This window comes from Strix uralensis, chromosome 7 (genome assembly GCF_047716275.1).
Source record: "Strix uralensis isolate ZFMK-TIS-50842 chromosome 7, bStrUra1, whole genome shotgun sequence".
Lineage (NCBI taxonomy): Eukaryota > Metazoa > Chordata > Aves > Strigiformes > Strigidae > Strix > Strix uralensis.
Genome location: NC_133978.1, coordinates 12,278,883 through 12,294,929, shown reverse-complemented (window position 1 = coordinate 12,294,929; position 16,047 = coordinate 12,278,883). Strand labels below are relative to the sequence as shown.

At 37.9% G+C, this 16,047-nt stretch overlaps 1 protein-coding gene across 3 annotated transcripts in view; it reads right to left on the bottom strand.

Moving 5' to 3' along the window:
• Nucleotides 1-16,047, bottom strand: part of OGDHL (oxoglutarate dehydrogenase L) — a 55,663-nt gene that overhangs the window by 23,224 nt on the left and 16,392 nt on the right. For all 3 annotated transcript variants that reach the window (XM_074874470.1, XM_074874468.1, XM_074874471.1), the window contains exons 5-15: nucleotides 13,922-14,037; nucleotides 11,837-11,991; nucleotides 8,726-8,872; nucleotides 8,028-8,118; nucleotides 7,337-7,516; nucleotides 6,843-6,971; nucleotides 6,289-6,468; nucleotides 5,859-6,011; nucleotides 4,403-4,505; nucleotides 3,675-3,803; nucleotides 1,235-1,385 (exon numbers count right to left, since the gene is read on the bottom strand). In XM_074874470.1, the coding sequence (XP_074730571.1) occupies nucleotides 1,235-1,385; nucleotides 3,675-3,803; nucleotides 4,403-4,505; nucleotides 5,859-6,011; nucleotides 6,289-6,468; nucleotides 6,843-6,971; nucleotides 7,337-7,516; nucleotides 8,028-8,118; nucleotides 8,726-8,872; nucleotides 11,837-11,991; nucleotides 13,922-14,037 (1,534 nt within the window). The remainder of the gene's footprint in view (nucleotides 1-1,234; nucleotides 1,386-3,674; nucleotides 3,804-4,402; nucleotides 4,506-5,858; nucleotides 6,012-6,288; nucleotides 6,469-6,842; nucleotides 6,972-7,336; nucleotides 7,517-8,027; nucleotides 8,119-8,725; nucleotides 8,873-11,836; nucleotides 11,992-13,921; nucleotides 14,038-16,047) is intronic.

Sequence of the window (16,047 nt, the reverse complement as noted above, 5' to 3'; positions counted from 1 at the left end):
ATTTGTTTGAACACCTTTTTACTCCTTTTCTAAAAGGCTGAATAATAAAATCCAGATGGCACAGGAATCCTTAGCTAGTCTTTGTCAGTCTAAATAGCTTTTTATTTGAACACATTCTTTATTTTTTCCCTGTATTACTGTGAGCAAAACAATTATTTTTATCTTAAACATAAAGAAAATCTGGACAATACTTGTGGAAAATCCTCTTCCACCAGTGAGAGAACTGGGAAAACAGAGAATCAGTATTCTCAACAGAAGTCTATAAGCATGTGCTAGACATGACTAAGCACTCACCTGAAACAGGTGGGTAGGTTGCTAAACAATGAGCACGTGTGTTCCTCTCCCTGGAGATGGTCACCACTTTACAAGACCATGGTACTGAAATCAAGGAGGATGAGAAATTGGAGAGGAAATCTCCCAATTTTCAGTTTTGTTTTCAGGTCTTGTTTAAAGGATTTTATTAAACCGCCATTAGAATGGGAGCAAAAAGAAGAAAGCCCAAAAGACTGGATACCAAATGAAGCTCAGCACAGAAACAGAGCACTGTATCAGAGAAGACAGGCACCAAGATTTCTCTCTCTTTTCTGCAAGCGTTCACAATGAAGCACTGTGCAGCTGCTAGTTCATTCACCCCCAGCAATGGGCTTTGCATCAAAGGCTTCAATTAAATACATCACTAACATTTTACTCCACAGAGAATCAGGTAAGGCAGCAGAACTGTATATATTTTACCAAGTGATCAGATTCAGCGTTCATTCATGCTCCATAGTCGTTAAAAGTCTTGGTACAATGAACCTTATTTCACTTAAAAAAGCCTTGTCAACTGGCAACACGTTTGGGCACAGGATACCCAAGTTCCAAGCAGCCACCACTGGAATGGTATTTAAGACTTCAGAATCTGCAGCAACAAATACCCTTCTTTTACTTCTCAGCAATCAGATAGATTGCAGCTGAATTTTTAGTTAAAAAGCAGAAAAAAAAAATTTCTGCTTTTCATCAAGAGAAGGAAGAAAGTATCTAAGAACATTTATTTTGCCTTAAATACAATTCTTTAAAATGTTGTTTACAGAGATACAGGAGATTTGATTATTCTTGACTGCCAGAATCTATAATATTCAGATTGATGCTGAATAGCCTCAGCTTCCCCTTCCCCACAGAAGACCATATTGTTTAAAAAATGCCAAGATGTTTCTTTAAGTATGGGACAGCATTTAACAGTTATCTCAGTACTCACCTAAACGTACCCCTCTCCACATCCTGTCCACTTAGTCGGACATGGATTCCTTCTTTCAGAAAAGAGCCAAAAGCCATGTATTCTGCTAAGGCCCAGTCAACAACCCTGTTCTTGGTCATTTCCAAGCGGGCTCTCAAAATCCGAGACAGTCCTACATTGGAATAAAGATCAGAAATCAATGGACCTATTTCAGAGGTATTTTATATTCACATTACATTCATCACTCTCCTTCCCCACTGGCTAAGTTAAACACAGATCCTAATAGGGTCTACAAATTGTTCTTCTAGAACTGAACTGCTAGCAAAGTAAAATAACTTGCATTATGCATGATGTTCATACCTTGTTTTAGAAGAAGAAAATAAGATCAGCTGTGTCAAACTACTGAGGACAATTAAAAAGCCTCATGGTGAAATAGTTCCTCCTAAGGATTTATTTTCATATCTCTAAGTACTGTTTTATCAGAGACTGAAAATATCAGCTATTGGGTTCATGTTTTTTTCTTCTCTCTCTTATTTTTTCTTGGCATTTGTCTTATTGGACTTCTGGAGATGTTAGAAATGAAACAGGCTGGTTTAATCAATAATATGAATATGATATAAATAGGAAATTGTAGCAGCTGCCAATGGATTTTCAGTTAGTACCAATAGCTGTTTTTTTACAGTGAAGATTTTATAACTTGGTAAGCCAAAACACAAATCACATACTGTGACTTTTAAAGGGAATAAAGCTTCAAAGATGCACACAGGTGCTTCCAGCTTTCAGGTTATAAGGCTAGTGTATTCAGTGTCACTTGACACCATCTTATTTTCACATCTGCACTGATGCTTTTAGTAAGCTCTTGTTATTTTCTCATATTTCCCTTTGCTACTTTCCCCATTGAAAAAAAAAATTGCCCTGTTTGCTTTCCACATAAAACTATTGTCTCATCAAAATTGTTGCATTTTAAGAAAAAAAAAAAATCTTGAAAATTTTCTCTTTAGAATATACTAAACATTTGATAATCTGAAATAATCTTCCAATTGTTTGCTGAAAGACTGCAAGATATTAAGCTGTTTTGTTCTGGTGGAAGGACAAAGGTGCTCTTCCCCTTCTAATTCTCCCAAAATTTTCTCTGTCATGGTCTTTTAAACTGCATAAAAGAATCTACCAGACCAAAGTTTGCTTTGAACCATAAATTTATCTTATATACTGGCAAGTATTACATAGTGTCAATGGTTAATCAAGTCACTAAAGAGAGACTATCTTACCTTTTTAATTAAAGTCTAATATGAAATTTTATTGGCTGACTATTATTTCAAATGTATCAGTGTCACAACAAAGTGCACAAATGTGTAGAAGAGTTTTAAAGTTCATCAATTAACTGTATCTGCTCAACAAGCTTGCAATTGATAACTGGGAATACCCTATCATCATTACCTGTAACAGCGTTTAATTGTCCCAAAGGAACACAAACACATATAACACAGCAGACACACTTTATTCCCTGATGGATGACTCTGGAGAAGATAGATTAGCTAGAGATTTTACACAGAAAAAAACCCCTCTTTCTCCTGATCTTAAGTACATTCCCTACAAGCCAACAGAAGAAAAAAGATCCCTAAACAAAGTGTCTCCACATTCCCCCATGGAATTAACATGTTACTGCTCCCTGTAGAGCTGCTAGACTTCAACCTGACCAGGGAGCAAAAGAATTAACTCAGGACTTTGACACAGTGTCAGGGCTCCCCAGGGAGACCAGCACATTTAACTTCTAACTGGAATAGATGCCAAATTCAGAACTGAATCTCTTCAGACCAAAAGTTAAGACTGTTTGAGAAAATGCTAGATTTGTACTATCATCAACGCTAAATGGTAAACTGAAAGAGAAACTATCTGAATTTGCCCACATAGAGTCCATTCAGCTGTACTAAAATTAGGCTCCTAAGTATATCAGCAGTGTTGCCAGGTCTGAAAAGGCCAAGTTATATTCCTGTGTAGAAAGTTATCTAACTACAGGAAAAGTGTTTTAAACGGACCTCAAGTTACCACTGGTTTTGGCATTAAAAAACCCAAACATTAAATAGTGCTTCCTGAGATGGGTGTCTCGCTTCCTCGTAAGTCCCACAGATGTGCTGCACAGAGGAAGCATTTTCCACAGGGACTTGAAGAATGAAAGGAGCTATTAACTTAACATTAAAAAGAGACTTTTACCTCCCTCAGAGGAAAATCTATTTTAATGAGGTAGGGAACAGAAGTGGCGTGATACTGAAAGAACATTATGCTGAGAACAAGCAGCAGGACCTTAACTGTCACATTCTCCTTGCCCATTGGGTGGAAGAGTTAAAATAAAAGTCACAAGCATTTTCCTCTTTGAGAAATGGCCCAACAGCAACTTGTGTGCAGAAACATAAAATCTGAGCAAGAAAGGTAGCCACTAGGAGAAACAAAGACTCCAGCTGACCTGCATGTATTTTGAAGTCTTTGACTGGCACTGAACTAGCTACATTGCCAATGTGAGTCAGCAGGTCTTCTGAAACGCCAGTCGGAGGACAAGACATGCTCTTGGGTTCTCCATCCATGTTAAAGAATCCTGGAAGTAAAAGATTTGGTGAGATGTTCAAGGACTGGTTAAGAGATGTCTACACTATCTACAATTTATTTTAAAACTCACAACTCTTAAAAGACATTCTACACAGCAGCCTAAATCTAGTTCTTCACCTTTCACTGGGAGACACAATCATTTTGATTGTCTGTATGACAACGGAACTTGATCTTACAGACACACAATGATCTGTTTTGTTTCTGCTTTCATTCCCTGTGAAGTCCAACTATGTGGGCAGAGACAGTCAATAAAAGGCATTTGGCACCTCAATCCCTAAAAAAACCCAAAAGGAGCATGAGACATACTCTGTGCCTGAAGGCATAGACAGTTAACACTACAGGCAAAATACTTCTCTGCTAAACTGAAAAGATATCTTTTTCGAAGTCACACCTTTGCATGCTTTTTAAGAAAATCATCTCTTTCAAGTTGTTCTGGTAGAATGTTTTATTTACTATTAACAGGGGCAAAGGTCACATTTTATTTGAAAGGAACACTGTCTGATAAAAACCATTTGAGTCCTAGAATATGGGCTCAAAATAAAAGCACAGTAGTATTAACACTAGGATAAGTGAAGGGACACTTCTTACCAGGCCAAGGTGAATCAAGCCAGTGCTTGATATGTAGAATCTTATTATCCTTAGATCTAGTATATGCTTCTTCACATATCCTATCGTACTTTGCAATTTCCTCCTGTAGAACAAAAACTTTCTGTTTGAAACAGATAAAAGTAACAGCCTTGTATCTTACAGATGACACCTATCGTTCAGTATGATAAAAACACTTATTTAACTTCTGAAGAACATTTAGTTACAATTATGCAAAAAACCAATTTCATTTTATCTAGGATCAAATTGCATTCTAGAAACATACTTACCCACATAAACTAAATAATTTATTTAGTTTATTGGACAGGTGTTACAGAGGAGAGTACCAAGAACTGAAGTTGCAAGCAGTACTCTAGAATGAGACAGTTCTGAAGTACCAAATACAGCTTACAGTCATATGTCTAATATCAGCATTATTCACCTCTCATACTTCCGGCTACAGAAGCCACTAAAGACTAGAAAAGAATCTCCTAGGAAACTAGTCTGGCTTGGAGAGCCTAGCTAAGAATCTGCTGGCCACACCCGTTAATGGCAACAGATACAGAGCCATATTCTGTGGAGGCAGAATGCCTCTACAATATCTATGTTTCAATCCAAAACCACACTCAAATTATTGAGTTAACTAATCTTAAATAGTAAGTAATTAACAGCAGTGCTGAGCTCAGTCTGTACAGCAAAATATCCATCCAGGATCCACTCACCAAAGTCCATGCCACTACTGGCACGCTGTTACAACAATTCAGGAGAGCTCGCACCGCATGAGCTGTGATTGTTCTAGCGGATAACAGAATGCACCCACACAAACTGCTTTGTTGTTGATCTGCAATATTGTGTCACTACACAGTTAGCCACACTTTCTCAGAAGGTCCTTTTTTGCATCTGCATGCTACCTTTCAAAAAGATTAAGATAAAGACCTAACCAGCTTAATGCAGGCACCAGATGCTACGCTTCATCTTTCTGGAATATTTCAAATGATCCCTGAACTTAGCTGATTTATTGTAAGAAAATAAAAAGGTTAAATTGATTTTATTGCATTACTGCTAGATACACGCCTGCCAAGGTTATCAATATGAAGCTACAGTTATACCTATGAGCATTAAAATACTGTCTTACTGCTGAATCAAGAGTCTAGAGATGAAGAACAGCTGACAAATGCCTCCATCTTCAACATTCACATCTGATCACCTTTTACAAATCTCAGAATTGAAGCAAATTCTTTTCTGTGCAACATGCATTAATTACTTGACAGCACTTTCAGTCCTTTTGTTACAACACTATTTTACATGAAAACCCAAACCAAATTGAATCAGAAAGTGCCAAAGGGTGAAGACTTATCACAGTAATGAAAGGAAAGTTTTTAAGCAGACAGCATACAGTGACAGTTGTGTCTTCCTACTGACAGCTTCTTAAGTTCCCTTTAACCCTGTTGACATGTACCTCAAACTCCTGCAGTGTTACAGTCCCATCTGCAATCAGTTTGTCAGCATACTTCTTCAGCACTGGCACCTGCTTATGAATCTGCTTGTACATTAAAGGCTGGGTGAACATCGGTTCATCCATTTCATTGTGCCCTCTCCTACGGTAACAAACCTACAAAGAGAGAAAGACTGTTTCTGTTGGTAACAAAAAATGTAAAATGAAATCTTTCAATTGCATAATTTTTCAGAGATTTTTTAGGACGTTTATGGTATAAAAGCATTGATGGAGTCTTGTAATCTGTTAGGTGTAATCTGTTAAGGTTTTTTTAATGAAGAAACTAAAGACCATTAAAATCAAAATATGTTTCTTGACTGGATCTTCTAAGCCACAGAAAAATAAGAGTAGTACATAATACACAGAACGAAAAATTAAGAAAATCAAGACTTACCAAGTCAACCACCACATCTTTATTGAATGTGTTTCGCCATTCTGCAGCTACACTGCACACATACATCACTGCTTCAGGGTCATCAGCGTTCACATGAAAAATGGGAGCATTGACCACACGAGCAACATCAGTAGGATATGGAGATGAACGGGCCATACGGGGGTCTGTGGTGAAGCCAATCTAAAAATTCCAGAAACTTCCATTAATCTGATTTGGGCATCTCATTGTTTTGAAGGCTTGAGGTTTCCATTTAATAGTCATTTATGCAGCAGTAGTATCATCTTTTAATTTTGGCTAGCTAGCTTCTTTTTGTTCCCTTAAAAATAAAACAAAGCAAACCTAATCCAATTAAGTGTTACAAATTGAACGAAATAAATGTAGGTGATAAAATATTATCCACTCAGCATTGCTAGATACTATGATCATTTTCAGGAACATCCTAACCATTCTAATAAACAAAGCAGTCAATGCACCCACATAATAACAAACAAGAATAAAAAAAAATAAACTAGCAACTACTCAGCAGACAAATCGATTGGAAAACACTCTGTTACCTGGTTGTTGACCACAACATGAATAGTACCATTCGTGGTATAGGATGGCAGGTCACTAAGATGAAACGTCTCATAAACCACTCCTTGTCCTGCAAAGGCAGCATCCCCATGTAATAATATGGACATAACCTAAGAGGGAGGATTATACACACATATCCACATGTGTTAGAAAGCAGAACTGCAATTTAAGCTTCTCAGCAGGATTTCTTTGCTCTATATTTCTGCAGTACTTATAAAATAGAACTGTATTTTTATAATAAACCATAGACTTCTCAGCATTCTGCTGTCTCTGCTCAGTTCACAAATGAAAAAGTTTTAAGCCTACTTCCTGAAGTTACCTTTGAGGTACCTTATCTAGTTCAACAGGTGATATATCCCTTTTGTGAAGGAGGAAGAAAGGAAGACTCTGTGATACAAAACTGCTGGTAAACTATTTTTATTAAAAATAATATGAAAAACTAGCAGTAAGAGTTAAGATATTAAATAATCTTTACCTTTTTCCCTGCTGTATCCCCTCGATAAAACTGTTCAGCTTTTGTTTTTCCTTGCACAACGGGATCAACTGCTTCCAAGTGAGAAGGGTTAGCCATCAGGGACAGAGTAATTTTCTTGTTTGTTGCTCGGTTGATCCTCTCATGGTACATTCCCAGATGATATTTTACATCTCCAGATCCCTAACATGCAAGATGTAGTCACGATTCAGTAATGTCATTCATATCAGCTGCACCCGATTGACTACACTTAAAATTTGTGCTTCAATCTAAAAAATGCATCTAGTACATCAGTATGCACTATGGGTATGACACCATAATTTCAAATTGGAACACTGTTCTTATTTTATTATTTTAGTGTCACTATCAAATAATGGATGAATATTTACAGAATATTGATAGCTATTTTATTTATATAAAACGAAGATGTTTATGAGGGATTATGAACTCAGTCAAATGACCCTGAGCTTACTTATCTACAATCATTCATGAGATACCTTCTGTATGTTAGAGGCATGGTACAGTCTTTGAATTTGTTAAGAAATTTCACCAAATCATATTCCTCAAACCAGAAAAGACAACACTGCATTTTAGCAGCTGATAATGCTATTTTCATAATAAGCATGACCAAAATTACCAAAAACTACCTTGAACGTTGACCTCTCCACACAGACCTGTTGAATAAGCGTCTTACCTCATCAGCTGCTTCAAGTTTGGGATCAAACTGACAGAAGATCTGCTCCAGTTCTTTTCGGATTACATTAGCCAATACATTCAGCCTACCTCTAAAAAAATTCCACAGTTATGTGTCAAAAATGGTAGTAACAGCGTTAACAGCATAAAACTTGTAAAATCAACATGCCACTCTGTCAGAAATCTGCACGTAAGAGGTTTACTTCAAACTTTTGAACCTGAAACCCTTCATTCTACCCTTCTCATTCCCATTGCAAAGCTCCTCCAACGCATTCCCACAGATGTTTTATAACACCCAGTTATCCAAGTATGCACAATGACTTTTGTAGCTATCTATCAGTCTTAGTATAATGACATTAATAATTAATTCATTAAGGCAGACTGCAAAAGCAAGTTTGATACTAGCTTGCCAAGCTTTCTCAGTTCTAGACTCTATGCAATGGGATAGATACGATGGCTGCTGCCACATTTGCTTGCAGCTTCAAAGTACACTGAAGTGAGTTTCACTAGCATTGACCCGTGAAACCTGTAGCCTCTCACCGACAGGTATTTGCTACAGTCCTGTGTTCCCATTACTCACTATGACTGACTCTTGCTACCCTAGCTTCCCTAATACCAACTTCGTTAACTAAATTCTAGAACCCAAAACTTGTCTTAAGACAATAAACCCATTTGTGGGGGGTTTTCCACTGACATTACCTGTGAGGCATCCCCATTATAACATATTCAATTCCCATTTCACTGGATTTATCAATTATTGTCTTAAGTGCAGGAATCATTACTTCACATCCTTCCAAACCAAATCTCTTTTCCGAAGACCACTTGCGAGCAAGGAAGTCTTCAAATCTGTGACAAAAAGAAACCCAAAAAACCAAGAGAGGGTGCTTGTATTAAGATGATGTAGCAAATACTTATTGTCAAACATCTTTTAGCAAATAAAATTACATTACACCGTTATAAAACATCTGTGAAGACATGTTTGTAGGCCTCCAGAGGTAAGTCACATGTAGGGAGACAGACATAGGAGACAATTAAGTCATCTTTCTCCTCCATCTGAAAAGTATTTACCAGGAGTTTGAAACAATTCAGACAGGAAGAAGAAGAGTCTTCACCTCAGACAAAATTCACTTCCCAAGTTAAACTCTGCTCCTTTCCACGTACACAAAATGTATACTGACCACTGGGAAGGCAGAGTGACAGCAAAGTCTCTTCTATGGATTGAAGAAAACATAACAGAGAACCTGTATCTTCTGAAAGTAATGATAAAATACTTGTAGAAAACCACAGTAGAAAACACGCCTATTTCATAGGTCCTATTCAACAGCAAGGCTCCTCAGACTGTGTGATATAACGGTTGGTAATGTGCCAAGAACTAGGGCACTGGTAGCTCTGCCTTAGCTTCAGTGGGATAAAGATTTCAATCCTTGATAGCTCTATGTTCTTTCATTCTTTAATGCATTTGGGCCAGCGGCAATGTGAGTGGTTAAAAAGTACCTTTTAACAAACATTGAAAGGATTACATGTTGGAAAGCTTGGAGATACAACCGGCAAGGAAAATACATCTTCATGAAAATAACTGTATTGGTTACATCATCTGTGCAATGCCTCGACTCACAACACTGCCATAATCCATTAATACTCAGCTTATTCCTCACTTAGGATGCTGACATTTACCTCTTTCGATTGAAGTCCTAAAAGCAGTGAAATGACGAGTTGCCAAAAGACTCTTGTTAGCTCGCCCATCAATACCCTCACAATTCAGTCATCTAAGCAACAAGCCAGACCCTGAGCTAAACTACGCTGCCAGAATTCCTCGGGGAAGTCTGCGGGGCTATGCCAATTTATATAAACTGAAAGTGGGGCCCCATACGAACAGCAAGTCCTACAGGACAAATCAAAGTGGTGTACATGCTGTCTTCCTCCTCTTTACAGCTGCAAGTTAAGCCAGTATTGGACAAGCAGAAAGTTCATTACTTGAGGCAAACTGCCACTAAGTGTGCAAAACTACAATATTTCAGAGTCACATCTTTCAAGTCCCATATATGCCACTGTGAGTTCACAAAGGCTGGCAACTCATCCACTGTCACTGCATGTATTCAGTACCCAGTGAGGAGCAAGTCTTAGGAAAGATGGTTGCTCTCAGAAGGTATAATCTAGAAATGCTTGCCCCTGCACAGGCTTAAGAAGATGCCCAGATCAGACTACACAATCAGGGTCTAACATGTTTACTAATGTGTACACAAAGTAGCTCAAACATATACACAGTGAGTATTTAACATGAGGAAGAGTTTAAAATGACCCTCTGTTCAATAACCTATCAGTGAAGACCACAAAGGATGAAAAATCCTACTTTAAAATACAGTTTCAAGTACCTGAAATATGCAGTACTTGGAATGATCATTTTTGAAAATGGTATTCTTGAGCAAAATGATGACCATCTGCTTTATATAGTCCAAATCTCAAGAGGATGACCAGTTTTCCACAAAAGCAGATTTTTTTCTTTATCATTTTCAGACAAAAAAAAAAGTCATACGCTAGAGATAGCTAGGTAGAAATTTATGTAAAACTTTCTTCTTCCATTTTCAGAAGACAATTACTTTGGCAGAAGATGAATGTTCAGCTCCTTCATGCTACTAGAAACCCCAGATGTTTCCACAGCTTAGACAGGCAGGAATAAAAGCACAAATTCTTGTCTCAAGATAAATGGAGATGGTTCATACTGAGGGCTTGTTAAAAAAACTTACTCAAGTGCAATATTCACTTGACCATTAAGTGACTTTTTTTTTATTTCTGTTTAAATTAAACTTTTAACCAGACAAACAATCTTGCTATGATATCGACAAAAGACTTGGCAAAAATATCTTCCAACATCTCCAATAAGCACTTCATTTAAGTCTTTGAACACGGAAGCTTAACCAAAAAATATGTCTTTATAAGTCTCTAACTCATGTTTATCAAAGAATATGCAAACTGTTTCAGATTGTAAGAACCGAAATAAATCTTACGCCTGAGAAGACAGTCTTGTTTTAGGGGTGAGAGGGTAATTCAGTCTCTGGGATCACATATTTCCATACAGATAGTCCCAATGGGAGCTATCAACAAGCTGTTTCCAAACATGCTTTCACATATTGCAAAGACCAAAACTCCTGCTGCCAGGTCATGCAACACTACAGCACATCTTGGCATACGTCAAAAGGAAAAGGGCAAAAACAGGACTTTAAATCACATTACGCCTCTCAAATCCAGTCCCATCTTGGCACAGCTTTCCAAAGAGACTGTTAGCATCCCAGCAAGTCAACGCTCATGTCAACATACCACACATCTAAAAATTCTCCTTAAGCTGACTGTTAGGATGCTTTCCTTTGATCATGTGCTACTAGAAAGATGCACAGTAGATAGAATATAGCAGAAGATCAGTATCCAACATTGTTCTGGCACCTATTTTCTGAAACGGGTTATGAATCTTTAACACAGGTGCATATTACTAATCTGTTGAAACAATTTTTTCCCAGTTTATCTCTGCAAGCCAGTGAAAACATTGCCAGATATGCCACTAAGGCTGCACAAAGTGTTACAGAACACAACCTGCCTCTACAGAAAATAGAATACTAAAAGTCACTACACAGACCCCGACATACCTCACAGGGCTTTCCTTTGATGTCACAGCCAGGTTAACTACACCCACCTGTACTCCAGATTTCACTTAAGACTCTTCACCTCCACCTCAGCAATTTACAGTCTGCACCAGCTTCCCACACCAGCTTACACCCAGCAGTCACAGATCAGCTTCCCAGCACCACCCCAGCGTACCTCATTGAGCGCACCAGCCTTGCCAACAAAGTCCTTTTTTCCTCATTAGTAAACTTCATAACTCCTGGCGTCTCAAACTTCTGCCGGATCCACTGGCACTGCTCCACATCATTGATGAACATAAACTCCAAGCCAATGTGTTGGCAGTAGGTATTCTAGGATGTGAAAACACCAACACAGAAGCTTTAGGAGTTAATGGGCCATGAAGAAACAAATACATCTTTTAAATTGTGTTTTCTGTATATGTTACTCTTCTGAAAGCTATCTTGTCTTCTTCCTCTTCCACTTATCTTCCCCACAGTAATCCTATAAGTGAATAAATCATTTTACTGAATCTAGGTTTGTGCCAGAAAGCTTTCTCTACAAAGTAACATTTCAAAATTTTGAATCTGGAAGATTCTCATTTGGTAATACATTCAAAGTAGGCCAATAAACCTGTCTTAAACTGACTGGCTTATTTCACCTATCTCGCTTACAGGCATAATAGACTCTTTTCTTTAGGTGCACCAGCAAAGATTTCAAGTAATTTATCAAAATTTGCCCTGTCTTTTTTAAATGTCATCTGAAATCAAGCAACAGAGATGATGAAAAGACAGCTATGGAGCCTCATGCAAATTATCTGATAACTGTCAAGTCTCAGAAGGCTGGAAATCTGAAAAATAATTCAAGCAGCTGAGAACAGAAAGGACAAGGAAAAAATGTAAAGACACTTCAGAAATTTTATCTTTTTGTCGCATTTTTAAAATTTTCTTTTTCCTACCTTAAAAAGAATATTTCACCAGAAAAATGTGTCCAAAATACCAGTCAACAGAAGTAAGACCTATTGTGAGTTTGAGACAACACCACTCTGAATACATAGCGTGTGCTCTCTACTGCCTCCTAAAAGGAATTTAATGTTGACTTCAATTAAAAAAAATCCAAAGCTCTGGAGAGAATAGGAAAACCAAAGAGTTATTTCTCTTTAACACAAATCAGTTCCTTGAGGCTTTTAGATTTTGCTATTGATTTTGTCCCTTTATTTGCACATCACAATTTTAAGCATTATCTCTTGAAAATTGCTGCACAGACATGCTAGAAGTGCAAAAACCAAAAAGCAAATAAAGAGCTCAAATGCACAACATCTTGTGGCTTAACAATTTACCATGCTTCAGCTAAGCCAATGTAATAGTCAAACATGCAAGTCAACACATTCTCTCATACTTGCAACAAGTCAAAGCCAGGAACTCCTATATGCTCAGTAATTATTTTATTTTTACATTCTTGTAACTCAGTTCTCTATTTCACCCTTTAAAATATTTCCTCACCCCTACCCCTTTTTACTCCAATGGATTTCATTACCACGCAACAGAAATCTCTACAACTTTAGCATTCCAAAAATCCTGGAAAAAGCACAATCAGGAATATCCAATACTTACTAACTCAGTAGTTTACAAATTCACTACCATTCGAACTTGCCATTTTGGTATTTGGAGTTCCCCTCTAATTAAATTTATTGCTTTAAATTATTTTCGCTTTAAATTATTTTCGCTTTGATGATTTCACAGGGTACAACCATATCACCTGTCAGACAATGAAACTCTAGAAAAAGGATTGAGGATGGAAAACAAGGGCCATCACTATCTACAAGCTACAGCTGGGCTTTCATGAATTTGGTACCCAACTCTCATATTTTCACTCAGGTAAAAGTCTCACTAAAGCTGGGGCTCTGAGAGCAGCCCCTGCACTTCCCAAGTACTGTATGCAAAGTGTTTTATCTGTGGTAGGACACTTAAAAGACAAGTTCTAAAGGCTCTACTCCTTTTAAACAACATCAGCTCTTCACAGAACTAGGGCCTGAATTAGTATTCTACCATATTCACCTCTTTTATGCTCATCCTTAATCTGCATGTTTCAGATATCAAGGCAATGAAACTAATGGTGCTGCCATCTCTAGAAACAGCACAAGGGTTATTTTTTAATGCCATTTGAACTCTTTACATGCTCTATTAATAATTGAAAACAATAAGTTTTTTGTGCCTGATAACGGGAAAAAGTTCACTTCTGTTTGGATGGAAAAAATTCCAAATCAAAAAATGTCCCACTGACCTCCAGCCGTTTGATGATCTCTCGTAAAGAAAGACTGTTCTCATTTCCTCCTATGAAGGTTGTTGTAGGCAGCTGAAAGACTTTGTCCAGATCCGATTCATGCAAACCATAAAACCCTACAACAGGTACATTATCAATTTGTGAAGCAGGGCAGCAGACAAAAAGGAAACCAGCATTGTTTTTCAAATGACCACAAGTTAAGTTTAGTAAAGCAATATTAACAAAGAAGGTACCAGATTAAAAATTGGAAGTGTAAATATTTTGAAGGCATCCATTAGCACAATGCACTTCAGTGTGGATTTTAAAAAGAAATGTTTAAATTAAATAGTTATTGTTTGATTAGAAGTACCAAACTATTCTTTCTTAAATGCTCGATAGAACTGAAATTACAATCACCCAAACCTTTTTCTATTTTAGCATATGCCATCAATTCTCCATATTAGATCTTGCACTTCACTGTTTAATAAAATAACTAATGACTGGGATTTCTTCCTTGCTCTATCATGAGCAACAAACACAAAATGAATCACTTTTCACAGACAGAACCAGTTGGTTGGCAGTATACTGGATTAATTTATACAACAGTTATAGATAGACTAAGAGGAAATACAGAACATGTTTAATATAATGCTGTGAAAACGCTCTGGTAAAACTTCCAAGGTATTTCTGTTCACCCTCTTTCTCTTTATAGGAAGTTAGTTTGAAATGTAATGTACAGGCCATGTAATGACCTGTACAGCTCTCTTTCCCAGTCGGTGACCCCTTACAAAACAGACAGATTTCCGCACCACACCCCAAATAAAACAAGAGCTTGTTTAATCATAGCATCCCATTTTGATTTAGACATACCTAAATGTTTTCTGGCTGAGAATATGGTTTAAGAAAATATTTAACTATTATGCAGTTTCAAAAGCCAAACTACACAACAGAAAAGACTGAAAGACTCATATTGATGCAACTTGAAGGCTTTGGATGATAAAGTTTAACTTAGACCTGTTTAATGAAGAACAGAAAAATAGCTTCTTACAATAGTAAGAAGCAAATGTATAAAACTTATAAAACATATTACATAGAGTTGTAGAAACTTATATATACATAAAAATTATATGTGTGTGTGTGCACATGTAAAAATACTTTAAGAACTAAAAATAGCTTCTCTATTTTTAATTATGAACTCTTTATCTTGGTTCCAGATAAGCTACAGGCATCCACCTTAACACTGATATGAAAGCCTGCATATAACTTAAATCAGTATAGAATAGTGCACCATATTCCCTGTTAAATGAATTTTCTGAAGGTGAAAGTGAAGAAGCAATTTAAAGATGAAATAATAATGAAACTTAGTGGATGAGGGAAGAGCAACTGACATCATCTACCTGGACTTGTGCAAAGCATCTGACACTGTCCTGCACAACATCCTTGTCTCTAAACTGGAGAGACATGGATTTGATGGATGGACCACTTGGTGGATAAAGAATTGGCTGGATGGTCGCACTCAGAGACTTGCAGTCAATGACTCAATGTCCAAGCAGAGAGCAGTGATGAGTGGCATTCCTCAGGGGTCAGTGTTGGGACCAGCGCTGTTTAACATCTTTGCTGGTGACGTGGACAGTGGGATTGAGTGGGATTGACACCAAGCTGTGTGGTGCGGTCGACACACTGGAGGGAAGGGATGTGCCATCTGGAGGGACCTGGACAGGCTGGAGAGGTGGGCCCCTGCAAACCTCATGGAGTTCAACAAGGCCAAGTGCAAGGTCCTATATATGGGTCAGGGCAATCCCAAGCACAAATACAGGCTGGGCAAGGAGTGGATTGAGAGCAGCCCTGTGGAGAAGGACTTGGGGGTAGTAGTGGATGGAAAACTAATTATGAGCCAGCAATGTGCGCTCGCAGCCCAGAAAGCCAACTGCCTCCTGCATCAAGAGAAGTGTGGCCAGCAGGTCAAGGGAGGGGATTCTCCCCCTCTGCTCTCGTGAGACCCCACCTGCAGTGCTGTGTCCAGCTTTGGGGCCCCCAACATGAGAAGGACACGGACCTGCTTGAGTGGGTCCAGAAGCCACGAAGATGATCAGGGGGCTGGAGCACCTCCCTTACGAGGACAGGATGAGAGAGTTGGGGGTGTTCAG